This window comes from Cervus elaphus, chromosome 18, assembly GCF_910594005.1.
Source record: "Cervus elaphus chromosome 18, mCerEla1.1, whole genome shotgun sequence".
NCBI lineage: Eukaryota > Metazoa > Chordata > Mammalia > Artiodactyla > Cervidae > Cervus > Cervus elaphus.
Genome location: NC_057832.1, coordinates 118,921,524 through 118,937,440, shown reverse-complemented (window position 1 = coordinate 118,937,440; position 15,917 = coordinate 118,921,524). Strand labels below are relative to the sequence as shown.

At 45.4% G+C, this 15,917-nt stretch overlaps 1 protein-coding gene and 1 non-coding gene across 4 annotated transcripts in view; one reads left to right on the top strand and one right to left on the bottom strand.

Moving 5' to 3' along the window:
- The window catches only part of NUB1 (negative regulator of ubiquitin like proteins 1), a 29,323-nt gene extending 13,860 nt beyond the window's left edge, over window positions 1-15,463 (bottom strand). For 2 of the 3 annotated variants that reach the window (XM_043871734.1, XM_043871736.1), the window contains exons 1-8: window positions 15,311-15,463; window positions 12,202-12,319; window positions 7,670-7,837; window positions 5,915-5,973; window positions 4,881-4,951; window positions 2,010-2,192; window positions 1,727-1,818; window positions 405-511 (exon numbers count right to left, since the gene is read on the bottom strand). In XM_043871734.1, the coding sequence (XP_043727669.1) occupies window positions 405-511; window positions 1,727-1,818; window positions 2,010-2,192; window positions 4,881-4,951; window positions 5,915-5,973; window positions 7,670-7,837; window positions 12,202-12,319; window positions 15,311-15,381 (869 nt within the window). In that variant the 5' untranslated portion in view covers window positions 15,382-15,463. Of the gene's footprint in view, window positions 1-404; window positions 512-1,726; window positions 1,819-2,009; window positions 2,193-4,880; window positions 4,952-5,914; window positions 5,974-7,669; window positions 7,838-12,201; window positions 12,320-15,192 lie in introns of all 3 variants that reach the window. The other variant, XM_043871737.1, reaches the window with a different exon arrangement.
- Window positions 8,368-8,474, top strand: LOC122674942. Its single transcript, XR_006335105.1, has one exon. It is a non-coding gene; the product is annotated as a U6 spliceosomal RNA (small nuclear RNA).
- Window positions 15,464-15,917: the final 454 nt, after the last annotated feature.

The following is a 15,917-nucleotide window of genomic DNA, read 5'->3' as shown; positions in this document are numbered from 1 at the left end:
AAACTCATAAGGAATAATGAGCTGTCACCATTCTGAGCCCCCATGAAATAATGGATTTGGAGAATGATCACCAACATATATACCAAAACCATCAGGTGAAAAGCTGACGGGGACTGCAGAGTCCGTCGTAGTTTAGGCGGGGAACACATCGTAAAAAACAGACATGAAATCCTACTGCTTGTTGTAAAAAAAATTAGCACATAAGTTTATAAAATTCTTTAGCGATCAATTAGAAATACAATGGGGAGAAACAGTTCGCCAGTCAGTCTACATCATAACTATTCTTTTACATTAACCATCTTGGGGGAAAACCTGAAGTCTGAAGTGCACAGGGGTGGGGAAGGTGCTATGTGTAACTGCCACCCTCCTTCAAACTGGCATCCACCAAGGACAAAAGTGCCTACCAGAAATATTTGTCAGCGTCCAACAGACATGGCAAGGCTATTCCATATTCTTTTCTTTTCAGGAAAGCTCTGCCCTTCTCATGATATCCCATAGCTAACATAAGGGCCTAGGGAAAAATAAGGATTTTAAAAAAACATCACTTTAAACTATAATAAAACAAATTATATTAAAAGCATATGAAGTCTAAAGAAATCAAAGAATGTGAAAGCAAACGAACAAAAAAACCCAAGATCACAACTGAATCTAAAAGCCAAAATTAAGGAAGACAGAATTAAAGCTTCATCTCATTTAAACACTGAAGCAAGAACTCCATTTAATGAGGCTGTCCCTTTGTTTCCACCAGTTTACTTCCATATCTGCTGATCTGGGTCAATTTCTAGGATCCATAAGACTAAACAAATTAAAAAAACAGCCAGTAATGACTGTATCCTTTTTAGAAAGAACATTCATTCATTCATTTCACTTTCTGTTCTTAATTGGGTTTTTCTCTGAAGAATCTGTCAACTGTAGCATTTCTGAAACAATTTTTGTAAGACAATCCAAATTTCCTTAAAATTTATTAATATTTTTAATTTGAATTTTTATATAAATATGTAAAGGTTTCCCATAAAGATCTAAACATTATCATTTAATATGAGAATATAATACTTGCAGTGGGAAAATAATTACCATAAAAAAATCATCTGAATGGGAGTTACCAAGTTCTCTTATTAAAATTTAACTTTAAACAAGGTAATCCATACAGTGAAACCTAGTCAAAAATGTCCTTTAAAGACCGAAAAATTAAAATCAACTTGACCCCCAGTCACTAAAGCTTTTCATGTAAGAAACTACTGGATTCCAGCTTAGAGACTGATCTCACGGGCCAAGTTGCAGATGCGGCTAGAAAGACCCCCTTGGATACCTCAAAGGTAAAGCCGCGTCCCCTTACTCCAATTAGAGAGCGGGGCCGCGGGGCCAGAGGGACGAGGCGGAAGAACCATCTGTCACGCTTTTCCCAGCTATGCAGCCCCTGGCCCCCATTCTGATCCATCCCCTAGGGAAGGTGACCTTCGAGGAAAATAAACTACACCACGACAAGCACTGCCACAGGAAGCCACTGCTCCAGGACAGGGAGGTCCTGCCACTCTGCACTGAACTCACCGGGCGGGCCAGCCGGATGAGATGCTCATCGTACGTAGGTTACATTCTCCATTTATCAACTGGAGACAGAAAGCTGTTTCTAGTCCTTTACGAAACATTCCAAGACAAAATAAGTAGAACCCACTTCTGTTCTGACAGCAAATCAAAGAGCAAGCCACACGTTTCTTACAGAACTTACCTTTCTCTCCGATGGAGGAATTCTGATCGATCTGCCCGTCTGGTTAGCTATGTCTAAGTATGGTGTGGCTTCCGGATCCACCACCATCTCAGCTGCAGAAACCCAAGAGGAACTCCATTAGTTCAAGGTTAGAAAGCAGTGATGGGGACATAAAAAATGTGAGACTGTTGGGAAAGAAAGGCCAATGAGAAATGTGATACCCCCAACTCTCCACCCCTGAGGCCAGCCCATTCTCACAGCCCCCTTCGAGGACTTGAATGGAAAAGTCTGAAGCTCTGTGTACCTCTCTCCGCAAGGATCTCCAGTCCTCTCTTAGTCCTCTGAATTCTTTTCTCTTCTAGTTTGGCTTCATTTTGCTTTTCTTCTTCAACCTGGAAGTTTTTTCTCACGTCCTCTTCAGACTGTTTTAATTCCAGAACCATAGCTTTCACATTGTGGGTCACTCCCTGCTCCTTAAGTGTCTCCCCTGTCACAATCAGAAGTGCACGTTATAAACAGAGTCATTAAATGCACTGGGTAACAGGCCATTTACTCTGTCACATGGAATTCTTCAGCCTGCGTTAGCACTTGCAAACCACCATGCCACGATTGGTAAGAATGTGTTTAAATCTGGTTGTTTAACTGCGTTAACTGTTAAGCATGGGTTAAAATCAGTCAGTGAAAATGAGCTGACTACATTAATCCTTTTCAATATTCTTTATTCCCATCCTAAAATCAAACTAAAGCAATCACTTTCTGAGAATCTACTGTAGAGAGGGCACTCTGCTAGGCAACATAAGAGGAAAATGAGGAAGTCCTGCAGGTGAATTCTCCCACCTCCAGCTAGAGACATAATCCAGTTCTCAGCCATGGGCCAGGAGCCAGAGTGCTGGAGCGCACTGGGAGAGGAGACTGACTGGAGTGGTAAAAACGAACACCCTGGGTTCCATCCCTTCTTAACCCTGCGGCCCTGAATAAACCACTTATTGTCCATGTTCTCAGACCAAGATGACAGTAAAGACAGAGGGGAAAAGTCAATGAAACAGGATGAAAGAGAATATTAACAAAATCAAAAGCTGGCTCTATAAAAAAAATTAAACATACAAACCTATCAAAAACAAAGTCAAAATGCAAATAAACAAAATGAAAAAGTTTAAATACAGATCACAAACATCATAAAATAATGAAATAATATTATGAACTACAAACATAAATTTGAACATTTCTGGAAAACTCTAGTTGAACATACCTTCATACACATACATACATACTTACATACACATATTTAGAAACTCAACAACCATTCTAACATTTATACTGAAAAATAAAGATCCATCAGTGGAAAAATTACCTTGATAAAGAAGAGCCACGAGGGATACTCACCTTACTGGGTTTTTAAACTACAACAAAGCCACAATAATTAAAGAACACACAAACAACTCTATGGTTTTGGCTCAGGAATAAACCTACAGGTAAATGAAAAGGAGAGCAAGCACAGAAGCACAGCCCTAATAAGGGGACACCCAAAAAATAAGCATGTTTACTGAAGACACATTCAGTAGGAGATACTGGGAGAAAAATAAAGCTGGAACCTAGCTTTTACATACAGAGGGAGACTGAATAGATTAAAGACTTCATATAAAAAATCGTAGAAGACTATCCACGTGGTCCTGTGGTTGGGGAAAGAACTTCTTAAAACACCAACAATGAAGTGAAAACCTGATGGATTTGATAACATCAGAATCAAAGATTTCTCCACAACGAAGGATACCACAAACAGAACCAACATCGAGATAAGAGGCCAGTGAAATGATCTCTGAAGCAGGCCACAGGAATGGCTGGCAAGAATTGAACATTTCTCAGTTCAGAAACTGGCCAGAAAGGGAAACCAGGGCTGGGCTGGGAAGGCTGTATTCCAACCAGGCTGGGATGTGGACCTCACTCTCTGGAGGCCACGGGAACCTACTGGAAACCAAACAGACATAGCACCTGCCTGAACTGCTCCAGAAGCTAACTGGGCTCCCCAGTCCATTCATGTCCCCTTCATATCCACTGCCCTACTGCAGACAAAGTGACCTCTGAAACACAAATGTAATTGTGGGTCACTCCCAAGCATCAATGGCTTTCTCCCTCCCTAGAGAGAAACACTAATATGAATGAGATTTGAACCCAGGCTTTCTCAGCTGTACTAGTGGCATTGTGAGCGGGATAAGTCTTTTAATACTTATTTTTATTTATTTATTAGCTGTGCCGGGTCTTAGCTGCGGCATGTGAGCTCTCCGTTTTGGCACGTGGGATCTAGTTGCCCGATCAGGGACTGAACTCAGGCCCCCTGCATGGGAAGCACAGAGTCTTAGCCACTGGACCACTAGGGAAGTCCCTGGATAAGAGCTCTTCTGCACCATCCCTGGTCTCCTCCCATTAACTGTTAGGAGTACAGCCTCCTCTGGCCCCCTGCTACCAAGTCATGACAACCAAAAATGTCTCTATGCATGTGTGCTAAGTTGCTTCAGTCCTGTCCGACTCTTTGTGACTCTATGGACTGTAGCCCACCAGGTTCCTCTGTCCATGGAATTCTCCAGGCAAGAGTACTGGAGTGGGCTGCCATTTCCTTCTCCATGGATCTTCCTGACCCAGGGATCAAACCTGTGTCTCTGACATCTCCTGCACTGGCACTGGCAGGCAGGTTCCTTACCACCAGCACCACCTGTCTCCAGACATTGCCAAATGTCCCCTGCGTGGCAAAATCACCCTTGGTTAAGAACCACCACTATTAGCTTTAACATGTGGCCTCTGCCTGCTCCGCCATCCTTAAGAAGCACTAGTCTCTCCTCACCGTCCACACTCAAAGACAAGCCAGACCTCCTCAATCCCTCAAGGTCACACGACAGAGCTCTGCCTGAGGCTCTCTGAGGAAGCGCTCCCCACCACGGCCCCTGCCGTGCTCAGATAGAGAAGTGCTATTTCCCTTGCAGCACACCCAGACTTCGGTCCTGCAGCATTCCATCAGACCTGCACTCAGCATCAAACTCTGAAATAACTGGTTTTACATTATATATATGATAAAGCCCCCCAAATTTTTGAACAGAGGAAGAGTGAGGGGGAAAATGATACCAAGTCACTATTTCTCTAGTAACTTGATTTTAGAAATTCTGCATAGTGTGCTGTAACATACCTAGTTGAAGTTGTTTCTTATTTATGACAATTTTGATGTAATTTTCTTGAAATCCGAAGGTTTCAGCTATTCTGTAAAATAAACCAGAGAATTATAGATGACCCAATTTGTTATGTATTTACCCACTAAACAGATTTTTACCGTGACAGCTATTTTAGACATTCTTCTCAGAAACACCCAGTATTCCAAATTCCTGATGCACAAACATTACTTCAGATAGAGCGAGCTTACTAGATGGGTATTTGAAACTGTGTCAGAGACCATGTGCTTCTGTAAACGATCTGCTTTACTGCTTGGTTCCTCGTGAAGCACAGACCACTGGTGCTGTGGATCCATTTGAATAGGAGGGCCTGAGCTGCAGGAGAGGACAATGCCCATCCCTGACACCTCCTGTGGTCTCCCTGCAGGAGCCCCTAGTGGGCCAGTTGTTCATACCATCTTCCGCTCACTGTGTGCCGAGTGGACAAGGCTTCCTGAACCCAGCCCTAACGGCCCTGATGCAGACCAAAGAAGAAAATGAGGAAAATCAGCTGGGGAAACACAGACTGGCTAGCCCTGGAGGCAATCAAACACTTACCACTGAGAAATGTTCAAGGAGATCAAACAACTGACCAGGTCTCAAAAGTCAGATTTTCACTAGAATGTGACGGGCTGGTATTTTTTTTTCTTTTTACAGATGGGCCAACAGCCTGAAACTGGCCAAACTACTTCACTGAACATCACAGCAAGCCATTAGTGCATTAAGGCATAAAATTCAAAACTAATGATCTGGCCAGTACCAGGCTGCCTCCTATTTCTATCACTCACTGATTCAAACATGGACCAAGTGCACGCATCCAGGGTTCCCACCTGCTCTCAAGTCACACCGGGAAGTAAAGGAGACTGGTACGCATCCTGGCTTTGCCCTTAAACGCCAGTGTGAGCCTGAAAGCCTGAAAGCCTCAGTGTCGCCTGCACCGGGAGAAGAGACTCACGCCTGCCTCATGGGGAGGACCAAACGAGCGCCCCTGGGCCACAGGCACACGGATACTTACTTAGATCTCAGTTCTCTGCCAGTGATGTGCAGGTGGGTCTCCAGCAAATTCTTCCTGTCCTGCATAAAAGTAAGACAGAATGCACCTGAACTTGACGCTTTTGGGGACTGTTTCTCTGCCCATAAAACCAGACAAGCTGCTATCAGATGATGTAAAAACACACAGGTCTCTCTGGCTAAGGACTAAAATGATGCATGCCTGGCAGGAAGCTACTGAACAAACCCTGCCCCTGTGACCTGGAAGTCCTTGCGGGGGCAGCAGTGTTGGCCACAGGCAGGGCTTCCGCCTCTGGGGAGCAGTCAGCTGCTGGGGGCGGGGCAGGCCCTGTTCTGCTCCAGGGCGCTGCCTCTGCTCCACGAGGACCCACCCCACAACCTCGGCACTAGGACCACCCCGGCGAGCGCTCGCCACACCCACCGAGGAGGGAGCGGCAGGACAGCTTTTGGCATCTTTCCTTCCCTGACGGCTGGGCTTCAGAAGGAAATATGGAATCACTAGGGCCACCAAGGATGAGACCGTGCAAATCATCTGCTGGGATTCCACACTCACCAATCAGCTTTCTGACCAGTGGTCTGCTTTCCCAGGCACCTGGTACGAGCAGAGCAGTCTATACACATACTGCCTTTTAAACTCATGAACTGGCATTCTGAGATAGATACATATATAATGTCCTTTTTCTCATCAAGTTCTTTATTCTTCCTAGAAATTTTTAACAGCTTTATAGGGATGTAACTTGCACATCTTAAAGTTTCCTGTTTAAAGTATAAGAGTCGAAGGTTTCTTGTATGTTTACAGAGTTGTACGACTGTTATCATAATAAAATTTCAGAGCATTTCGCCACCTCTTCACCAAACATACCCTATCCTCCTAATCCCTCCCGTGCCCCACCCCAGACAACCACGAACATATGTTCTATCTCTATGGATTTGCCTATTCTAGATATTTCTTATAAATGGAACTACAAAGTATGTGGTCTTTTGTATCTGGCTTCTTTCAAAATGTTTCTGAGTATCGCAGAGTATCAGTACTTTGCTCCTTTCATGGCTAAATGACTCATTTTATGGGTGCACCCCATTTATCCAACAGGCATTAGGGCTGTTTCCACCTTGAGGCCACTGTGAACTGAGCTGCTACAAATGCTCTGGTACAGTTTACGTAAAGATACAGTTTTCACTTCTCTTGAAGTAAAACAGCTGGGTCATAGGGTAACTCTGATACACACTTGTTCTCATCCCTTCTGAGACTAATGAACACTGATCGGCCCTAAGAGGCAGCCCCCGTGGGTGCCCTGCCTCGCTAACACTTCTGGACTTCACTGCTGACCCGCGCCCGGGACACGAGGTGGGTCCGGTCACGGCAGCCCCGCCCGGGCCCTCAGCTGACCGCGCTCCGGTGTCCACCGGCAAAGAAAGAGAAAGATGAGTTCCTGGGTGATGTTCCCTACTGTCTGCAATTTCAGAAAACCCGAAGTAATCTTTTATTCCCCATTTTTGCTTAATGTTTGTTCAAACTCTAGAAGAGATAAGAATGTGATGCATAGCTCTGTGATGCCTGGAGCCCAGGCTACCTTGTAGATGTGCCAGCTTTAAGAATCCATAAAATTAACTTTTAGATTTATTAATATTCACTATGTTAAGTAACTTAAAAGAATTTTATCTTTGGATTATAACTTCAAAAACAAAGCACTCATTACTTATCTAATCACGTCACTAAGGTAACAGCATGAATAACTGTAAATCTGGGGAACCCACTCACTTTTTTTAGCCGTGCAGGTAGAAAGACTTCAATCGTGGCAATTCCCGTCGTTTTATAGTGCTCATTTCCTGCGCCACGCTCGATTGCTTTGCAACGTATTTCTTCCATTATCTTTTCTACTTCATTTTCACAACATTCTAGCTTGTCAGAGTACTTCTTAGCAAGGTCCTATGAAGAAAAATTGAAAAACAAAAAACACACATCGGTATAGTACCAACTCAAAGAAAATCAAAACACATAACAGTGCACATAAGAATCTAAGGCAAAAAAACTGATGAGTGGTGTTCACCCCAATTACAGTGAAATTTAGACAATGGCTTGACATCTTGAGAGGCATAGAGTTTAGAGAGGATCCAGGAAAAAATAAAAACAAAGGATAGGAAAACAGGCCCCCTAGAGAAAGTGAAAATAGTTGGGATTACACTGGGGGAAAAGAAAGGTAGGCTGCAACTTATGTGACTGCAGTATACATCAATACAAAATTATCTTAACGAATACCGAACTGTTTACCACTGCAGAATGTGGGCAAAAAAACAAAACAAAGCAGAAAACCTTCTAACTTTTCTAATTTGTGAGAACAACTCAGGTTAGATGATGGTCTAAGTATGTATTTATATTAAGGGAGATGTTCTTGATATATAAAAGTTAGAAAACAGACCAGAATAGCTTTTTAAAAAATTAATATAAAACTATTTATAGTGCTCGCTTCGGCGGCACATATACTAAAATTGGAACGATACAGAGAAGATTAGCATGGCCCCTGCGCAAGGATGATACGCAAATTCGTGAAGCGTTCCATATTTAAAAAAAAAAAAAGAAAAAAAAAAAAAACTATTTATAATACACACTTTAAATAAACAATCACATAGGAAATGACTGGGAAAAAACACCAATATTGGTGATACGTATAATGTATTTTTGAAAACACACTCTTTATCATTTTTGTAGTTAATTATATACATATAGTTTTTTCAACCCAAGAGTATACATTATTTTTAAACTCTGGAAAACACAGAAGCCTTTTCAATAAAATACTTTTAAAAAACTTTCTATAATTCTCTAGAAAACATAAACATAATTACCTTGTAAAGGTTTTTCCCCCCTTCTGACACCAATCAATTCTGATACAAACTGGATATCCTACAATTCAATTCAACTCTGTTCAACAACGAACGATGGAGTTAATTAATCAGAGGCAGACGCCACAGGCTAAGGGCTCAATCCAATAGGTCTGCCCTCGTTTCAGGCAGCAGGTAAGCAAGTCCCCAGGTTACCCACACTTCTGTCTGACTGGGCTGTGCAGTTGAGGGTTCCTATAAGCCCCGCCCCTTCAGGTTTGGTAATTTGCTAGAACAAACTCCACAGAACTCAGGAAAATGCTCCCCTTATTTTTATAAGTCATTATAAAGAGAACGTATGAACACCCACATGGAGATGCACGCATGGCAGAGCCTGGAAGGGTCCGGAGCACAGGACCAGAGGACTTTGGTCCCTGTGGGTGTGCTCCTCTCTGGCCAACAGGCGTGTCTGCCCATCTGGAAGTTCCCGTGATCCGTCATTTAAGGGTTTTTACAGAGGCTCCATTATACGGACATGATCACTGTTGACCAGAGTGATCTCCTCTGCCCTCTGGCCTCCCCAGAGGCTGGAGGAGGGTGGGGCTGAAAGTTCCATGCTTCTAATCAAAGTTTGGTCTTGTAGGCAAGTAGCCCCATCCTGAAAGCCCCCATCACCCTGGTGCTGTACTTAGTCGCTCAGTGGTGTCCGACTCTTTGTGACCCCGTGGACTGTAGCTCGCCAGGCTCCTCTGTCCACAGGGATTCTCCAGGCAAGAACACTGGAGTGGTTTGCCATGCCCTCCTCCAGGGGATCTTCCCAACCCAGGGATGGAACCGAGGTCTCCTGCACTACAGGCAGATTTTATGCCAGCTGAGATACCAGGGAAGCCCATTAACAGCGGTACTTACATCTAATAAACATTAGCCAGGTGCTGGACACATATTCTCTCAGACACTCACAGCAATCTAATGATGGAGGTACCACAGCCCCCATTTCGTAAGTGATGAGAGTGGGACCAGAGCTCTCCTGCGACTCGCTGAGGCCCAAGGCAGCAGCAGAGCCGTGCGTGCATGCCTCAGCCTCAGAGCCCAGACTCCCTCCTCTGTTCGGAGCCCAGCTAAGCAACCAGGGAGTTCCTTCTGGGCAGGAGAGCACAGGCCGGGTCACCAGGGTACCTGTGCTTGCCTGATTCAACTGTGTGATGTTCCTGTGGGACGGGGCCTTCTCGAGGATGATAACTATAGCCCTAATAAAACAGGCTTCGCCTTCAATTATGAGCTATCTTCAAGTGCACTGGCTCCCACGTCAGCATTTCCTTACTCCTCAGCCTTTCTTTTAAGTTGTCAGGGTCTGTTAAAGATATTTATACAAGAGGAAAGGCAAATTTAAAGGAATCCTTCAGTGAATCCCTTTGTAAATTAGAAAATAAAAAAAAGTGAAGAGCAGTCTACATTCGACATCTCCAACCCCTCTGAATCTCCACTCTCCGCTGGTTGGCTTCCACACGGACACTCTGAAGTTCTTGTCAAAATCACTCAGTGTCTCCACCTCACCAAGAAAGTGAAACTAAAGTGGCTCAGTCATGTCTGACTCTTTGCGACCCCATGGACCGTAGCCTACCAGGATCCTCCGTCCATGGGATTTTCCAGACAAGAGCATTAGAGTGGGGTGCCATTGCCTTCTCTGCAGATGGTGAGTGCAGCCATGAAATTAAAAGATGCTTGCTCCTTGGGAAAAAAGCTATGATCAACCTAGACAGCCTATTAAAAAGCAGAGACATTACTTTGCCAACAAAGGTCCGTCTAGTCAAAGCTATGGTTTTTCCAATAGGCGTGTATGGATGTGAGAGCTGGAAAGAAAGCTGAGCGCCGAAGAATTGATGCTTTTGAACTGTGGAGTTGGAGAAGACTCTTGAGAGTCCTGTGGACTGCAAGGAGATTCAACCAGTCCACCCTAAAGAAAATCAGTCCTGGGTGTTCACTGGAAGGACTGATGCTGAAACTCCAATACTCTGGCCACCTGATGCGAAGAACAGACTCACTAGAAAAGACCCCGATGCTGGGAAAGACTGAAGGCGGGAGGAGAAGGGGACGACAGAGGATGAGATGGTTGGATGGCATCATTCACTTGATAGACATGAGTTTGAGCAAGCTCCGGGAGTTGGTGATGGACAGGGAAGCCTGGCATGCTGCAGTCCATGGGGTCACAAAGAGTTGGACACGACTGAGCGACTGAACTGAAATGAGCACTTGGTCTTCCTCCCCACCTCCTTTGGGCTGTCCTACTTCAGTCCATGGCAACTGTACTCCACCAGCGGCTCAAACTGGGTGAGTCAACCCTCTTCCCTCTCTCATTCTCCACATCCAATCTGCCTGCAAAACCTGCTGGCTCTACTTGAAAATACAACCACAGTCCAATCACTGCTTGCTACGTCCACGGTGACTCTCCTGGTACCAAATCACTGCTGTTTCTAAATGAGCATACTGCAGCAGCAGCTGATGGTTTCCCTTCTTTTGCCCCTTACATCAACCTCACCACTAGGGAATTCCAAGGGTGTTAGAAGCTCTGTGCCAGGAGCTGTGGACAGAAGTCACAGCCCCACCTAGTTCCTAAGTCAAGAGACTGTAACAAGCAAATTCAGAAGAAAAGGCCTAAACTAAAAAAAAAAACACCAACAAAAAAAAAAACGGGAGTCCTGTCAGGAACAGGAGAAAGAGAACTCCAAGACCCTGACACAGCGGTCACCTCCCGAGCGCATCACTGTGTCACAGCACAGGACAATGCGATGCCCTCCTAACAACCCTTACTCCCTGACAGAGGTTACACTGTTTACCACAATACACTCAGACTGAGAAAACAAGAGGAGTATGTTCTAGGACATTCCAACATAGTAAGATTTCCCTCAGAAATTATTATAATGTTCCTCAGCTTAGAAAGGCAAGCCAACCTCAGTTTCTAGAAATTTCACTTAGGAAAAGTGAGGCCGTTTTTGATGAGAGCATAAAAAACTGAGGTACGATTATTAGGAAAATGTATTTTGGAAAAATGAACAGATAGCCAACAGTGTAAACAAAGCTAGGGAGGGAAACTGTTCCACAGCTGAGCACGCTAACCAGGAGGGCAGAGAACGGTCCAGAACACCAGCCTGGAACACGTCACACACAACCTTCTGCCTCTGGCACTGCCCCACCAGCATGGACGCCCAGATTAACAATCTTAGGTGACACTGTGAAGCATTAGAAATGGCACATGCCAAAATAACCAGATAAACATTCTCATTTAAATAAAATCTTCTTAAACAAAAATAAGCTTGCCAACTGCTAGTAAAATATGGGAACCTGTTTATCACCATTGTTTCTGGTTATGCTGAAAGCCTACCTGTTTGTGTCTGGCAATTTCTGGGGACTTCAGAATCTAACTTACCAAGGAGACTTACAACACTGCTAATTATTAACATCTTAAAAGAGAAATACCTTCAATGCCAAACCAACTTCTTTATTTTCATCTGTATATGGAGGTTTCCAAAGTTGGATTTTGTCTTCCCTTAAAAATTGGGTCAATTTTGATTGGAGATATTTCTTTTGTGCCATCCTTGAAAACAAAACAGTACATCAATGATACTCCGCACTACAATTCAAAGTGTCTTATAAGTTACCTGACACACTGTTGAGTAAGCAAGAGGTCTCCTCCACTCCTCCCTATCCAGTTTAAAGCACTTTAGACCAGGTTTTCACTAGCTTCAAACTTCTCTAAAAGATACGTGTATTACATACAAACTGAAATATGTATCAGATATCCAATTATATATGTTACATAAGAATACTTGTTTCAAAGTTGCTAATATGTAGTAAGTAAGTAATTTTTCTATTTCTTGGGTGTGTTGTGTGTTTTAGATAGCTAAGTCATCTCCAAATCCTTTGCGACTCCATGGACTGTAGCCCACCAGGCTCCTCCGTCCATGGGATTTCCCAGGCAAAGAACACTGGGGTGAGTTGCCATTTCCTTCTCCAGGGGAATCTTCTCGACCCAGGGACTGAACCCACATCTCCTGCATTGGCAGGTGGATTCTTTACCGCTGAGCCACCAGGGAAGCCCCTTCTATTTCTTAACCTGCTATCACTCTCTAAAAGGAAAGATAAAATAAGAAAGATAAATCCTTAAAGTAGCAAACTTAAACAACTCAACACAGTGGCTCTGTGGTAAAGAACTTACCAACATACAGTGGCTCTGTATGTTGGCTATTTTAACACAAAAGAGCAATCACCTTGGCAGGTAAATATGAAGAAAAGCTAGCTTGAACCATGAACTATCAATAATATACATCTTCTATACCTGAACTTTTAAAATTGAAAATTCAGGGATTTTTTTGTTGGTCCAGAGTTATGACTCCGTGATCCCAATGCAGGGGGCCTGGGTTCCACCCCTGGTCAGGGAACCACAGCCCACATGCCACAACAAAGTATCTGCACGCCACAACTAAGGCCTGGCCCCACCAAAATAAACAAATATTTTTAAAAGTAATAGAATTAAGTTAAAAATTTAGTGTTTACAGTGCTAAAAAAGTCTTGCATGATATTTTCTGATAGAAGCATAAAAGCAGATCTACACGTCCTATTCAAATCAATACTGGCTGGGTCACCATTTTACACATGAAAAACCATAGCCCAAGTTTGTAAAATGACTCGCTCAAGGATGAAAGATTAGGCAGCACCATAACTAGTCCTGGGACTCGTGCCCACAACGCTGGATCACTGCATTCTACCATCTCTCACAAAGTCCCTGCTGCTTCTCTGCCCTGGGGTCACCCAGCAGTGGAGTCTTTCACGCCTCCGTCACTAGCACTAGCATCTCAAAGGTGGGCGAGGCTGCCAGACAGTCAAACAGCTGATGGGATAGTGCAGCCAAGTCAGATGAGTAGTGAGCAAAGTCAAAGGTTATTAGCCCCTGAAGGACGGAGACACATTCCAGAGAGCGAAAAAGCAGGTAAGAGTTAACACAACCTAGATGAGCAACTTTCTTTTTCCTATTCAGGGCCTTTATACTACACTCCCCAAAACTCAATTCACCTGATTTCTAAATCAAGTTTGACAACTTCCGTAAGCAAGTGCTTCAAAAAGAAAGTTCAAATCCACTTTATATCAATTTGGGGACAAGAAAGAGGGTAATCAGGATGGGAGGAGAAAGGAAAAAGGAGAAAACACATCAAAGAGGGGGATGTGTGCATCCAGGTAAGCTAAGAAAGAACCCCAGATTTTCAAGCACTAATAAACTGCCTCTCACACATAAAACTGGATTGTAGTCCGCCAGACCCCTCTGTCCATGTAATATTCCGGGCAAGAATACTGGAGTGGGTTGCCATTTCCTCCTCCAGGGGATTTTTCTGACCCAGGGATCAAACCCACATCTCCTGCATCTCTTGCACTGGCAGGCGGATTCTTTACCACAGAGCCACCGGGGAAGCCCCGCTCATAAATATTCAGAAATTTCCAATTAAGTATCACTTGTGAGCGGGAGGTAACCATTTCATGGGCCATTCACGGAAGTCAAGCTATTTTAGAAGGCACAGTGCTCTGTATAATCCAAGTAACTACAAGCGGAAGTCTCAAAGGGTTTCCTAAACCTAGTGTGTGGTCCACCCTCCACCCACCAGCAAATACACAGCAAGGAGGGTCTCCAGACCTTGAAAAAAAGATTAAACCATTGTCTTGAAACTTACAAAACTTCACTCATGGGTAACAGAAAAAAACCAGGATATGTATTTTAACTCAAATCAAAAGGGGAAATGGTTTAATAAATCAGTTTTCAATGTTAACTGGAAAACTGAAAGTTTCAGGCGTGCCGCACAATGTTCGGTGTCACAAGATGTTCGGTGTCACAGCCCCCGCCAAAAAGCAGAAATTCATTAATACCACTGCTCTAAACCGAAAGTGAAGGGGCATAAATAATTCCTGTAACATTTCACTTTCATTTCTTAAATAAATCGATCTACGCTGCCTTTATCCAGAGGTTTTCAAACATATATACACACACACACACACATATGTATACTTATTCAAAACACAGTACTTTTTCTCTAAGACTATTACAAGAATCTTCTATTAAAAAATAAGAGTGTGGGAAGACGTTGAGAAACATACAGAATCAGATCGTCACGGCTGGAGAAAATAAACCGCGTTTTCTCATTAAACAGCAAAGAAAATCTGTCTTTGATTGCAAATAAATCCCAAATGGCATATTTGGAAAAACAATGTTACGACTCAAGCTTTTTTATGGCTAGTGAGTAATTTTAACATATACATATGTTTCTCTGCCTCCCTCCAAAAGCAACATTTCAATCTTTCGTTTTAAATACACCACCCGCGTCAGCCCAGAGCAAACCCAGGGCCGGGCGAAGGGCCCGGCGCGTCCACAAGCCCCGACCCGCCGCCCCCAGTCCTGGCCGAGCCTCCGCGCAGGGCGCCCACCTCCCGCCGCTGCCCGGGCGGGGTCGGCGTCGGGGTCACGCCCGGGGGGAACTGGGGCGACAGGCGGCGCGGCTGAGACCCGGGTCAGGGACCGGACGCTCGGCCGCCAACTCCTCACCTGCGCCACAGCCTCGGCAGCCGCGACCCGCCGAGTGCCCGGATGCGGCGGCGGCCGCCGTTTGTTTTCATTCCGGGTGAGGCCGGCCCCGCCCCCGCCGCCGAGGCCGCCGCCGCCGCCGCCGCCGGGCCGCCCCGCCCCGCCCCCGCGCGGCCGAGGAGCAGGGGTGTGGGCGGGGCTAAGAGGGGGCCGGGCGGGGTTGTAGGTAGGCTGTGGGTGGGGATAAGGCGGGGGGGCGGGGCACAGATGGGGCGGAGCTGGGGCGAGGGCGGAAGGGCGGGACAAGGATGGGGCGGAGGTGGGCCGAGGGGCGGGGCGAGGGGCGAGGTGGGAGGGCGGAGTAAGGATGGGGCGGAGCTGGGCCGAGGGGCGGGGCTAGAGCCTGGCGGGGGTCAGATGTGGGAGGGGCAGAGGGGAGGGCGAGAAGGAGCCTGGGTGCAGACCGCCCGGGGGACTTGCCGGGGAGGGGGGGGGGGGGGTCGGGGGCGGGGCTGGCGGGAAGAACACCGCCCCAGAGCTGTGGGAAGACTCAGCCCGCAACCCTGGGGACCGCGGGCCGCGCCCTTGAGGGCCAAGGCGGTGTTGGGCGGGACCGCTGGCCCGGCCC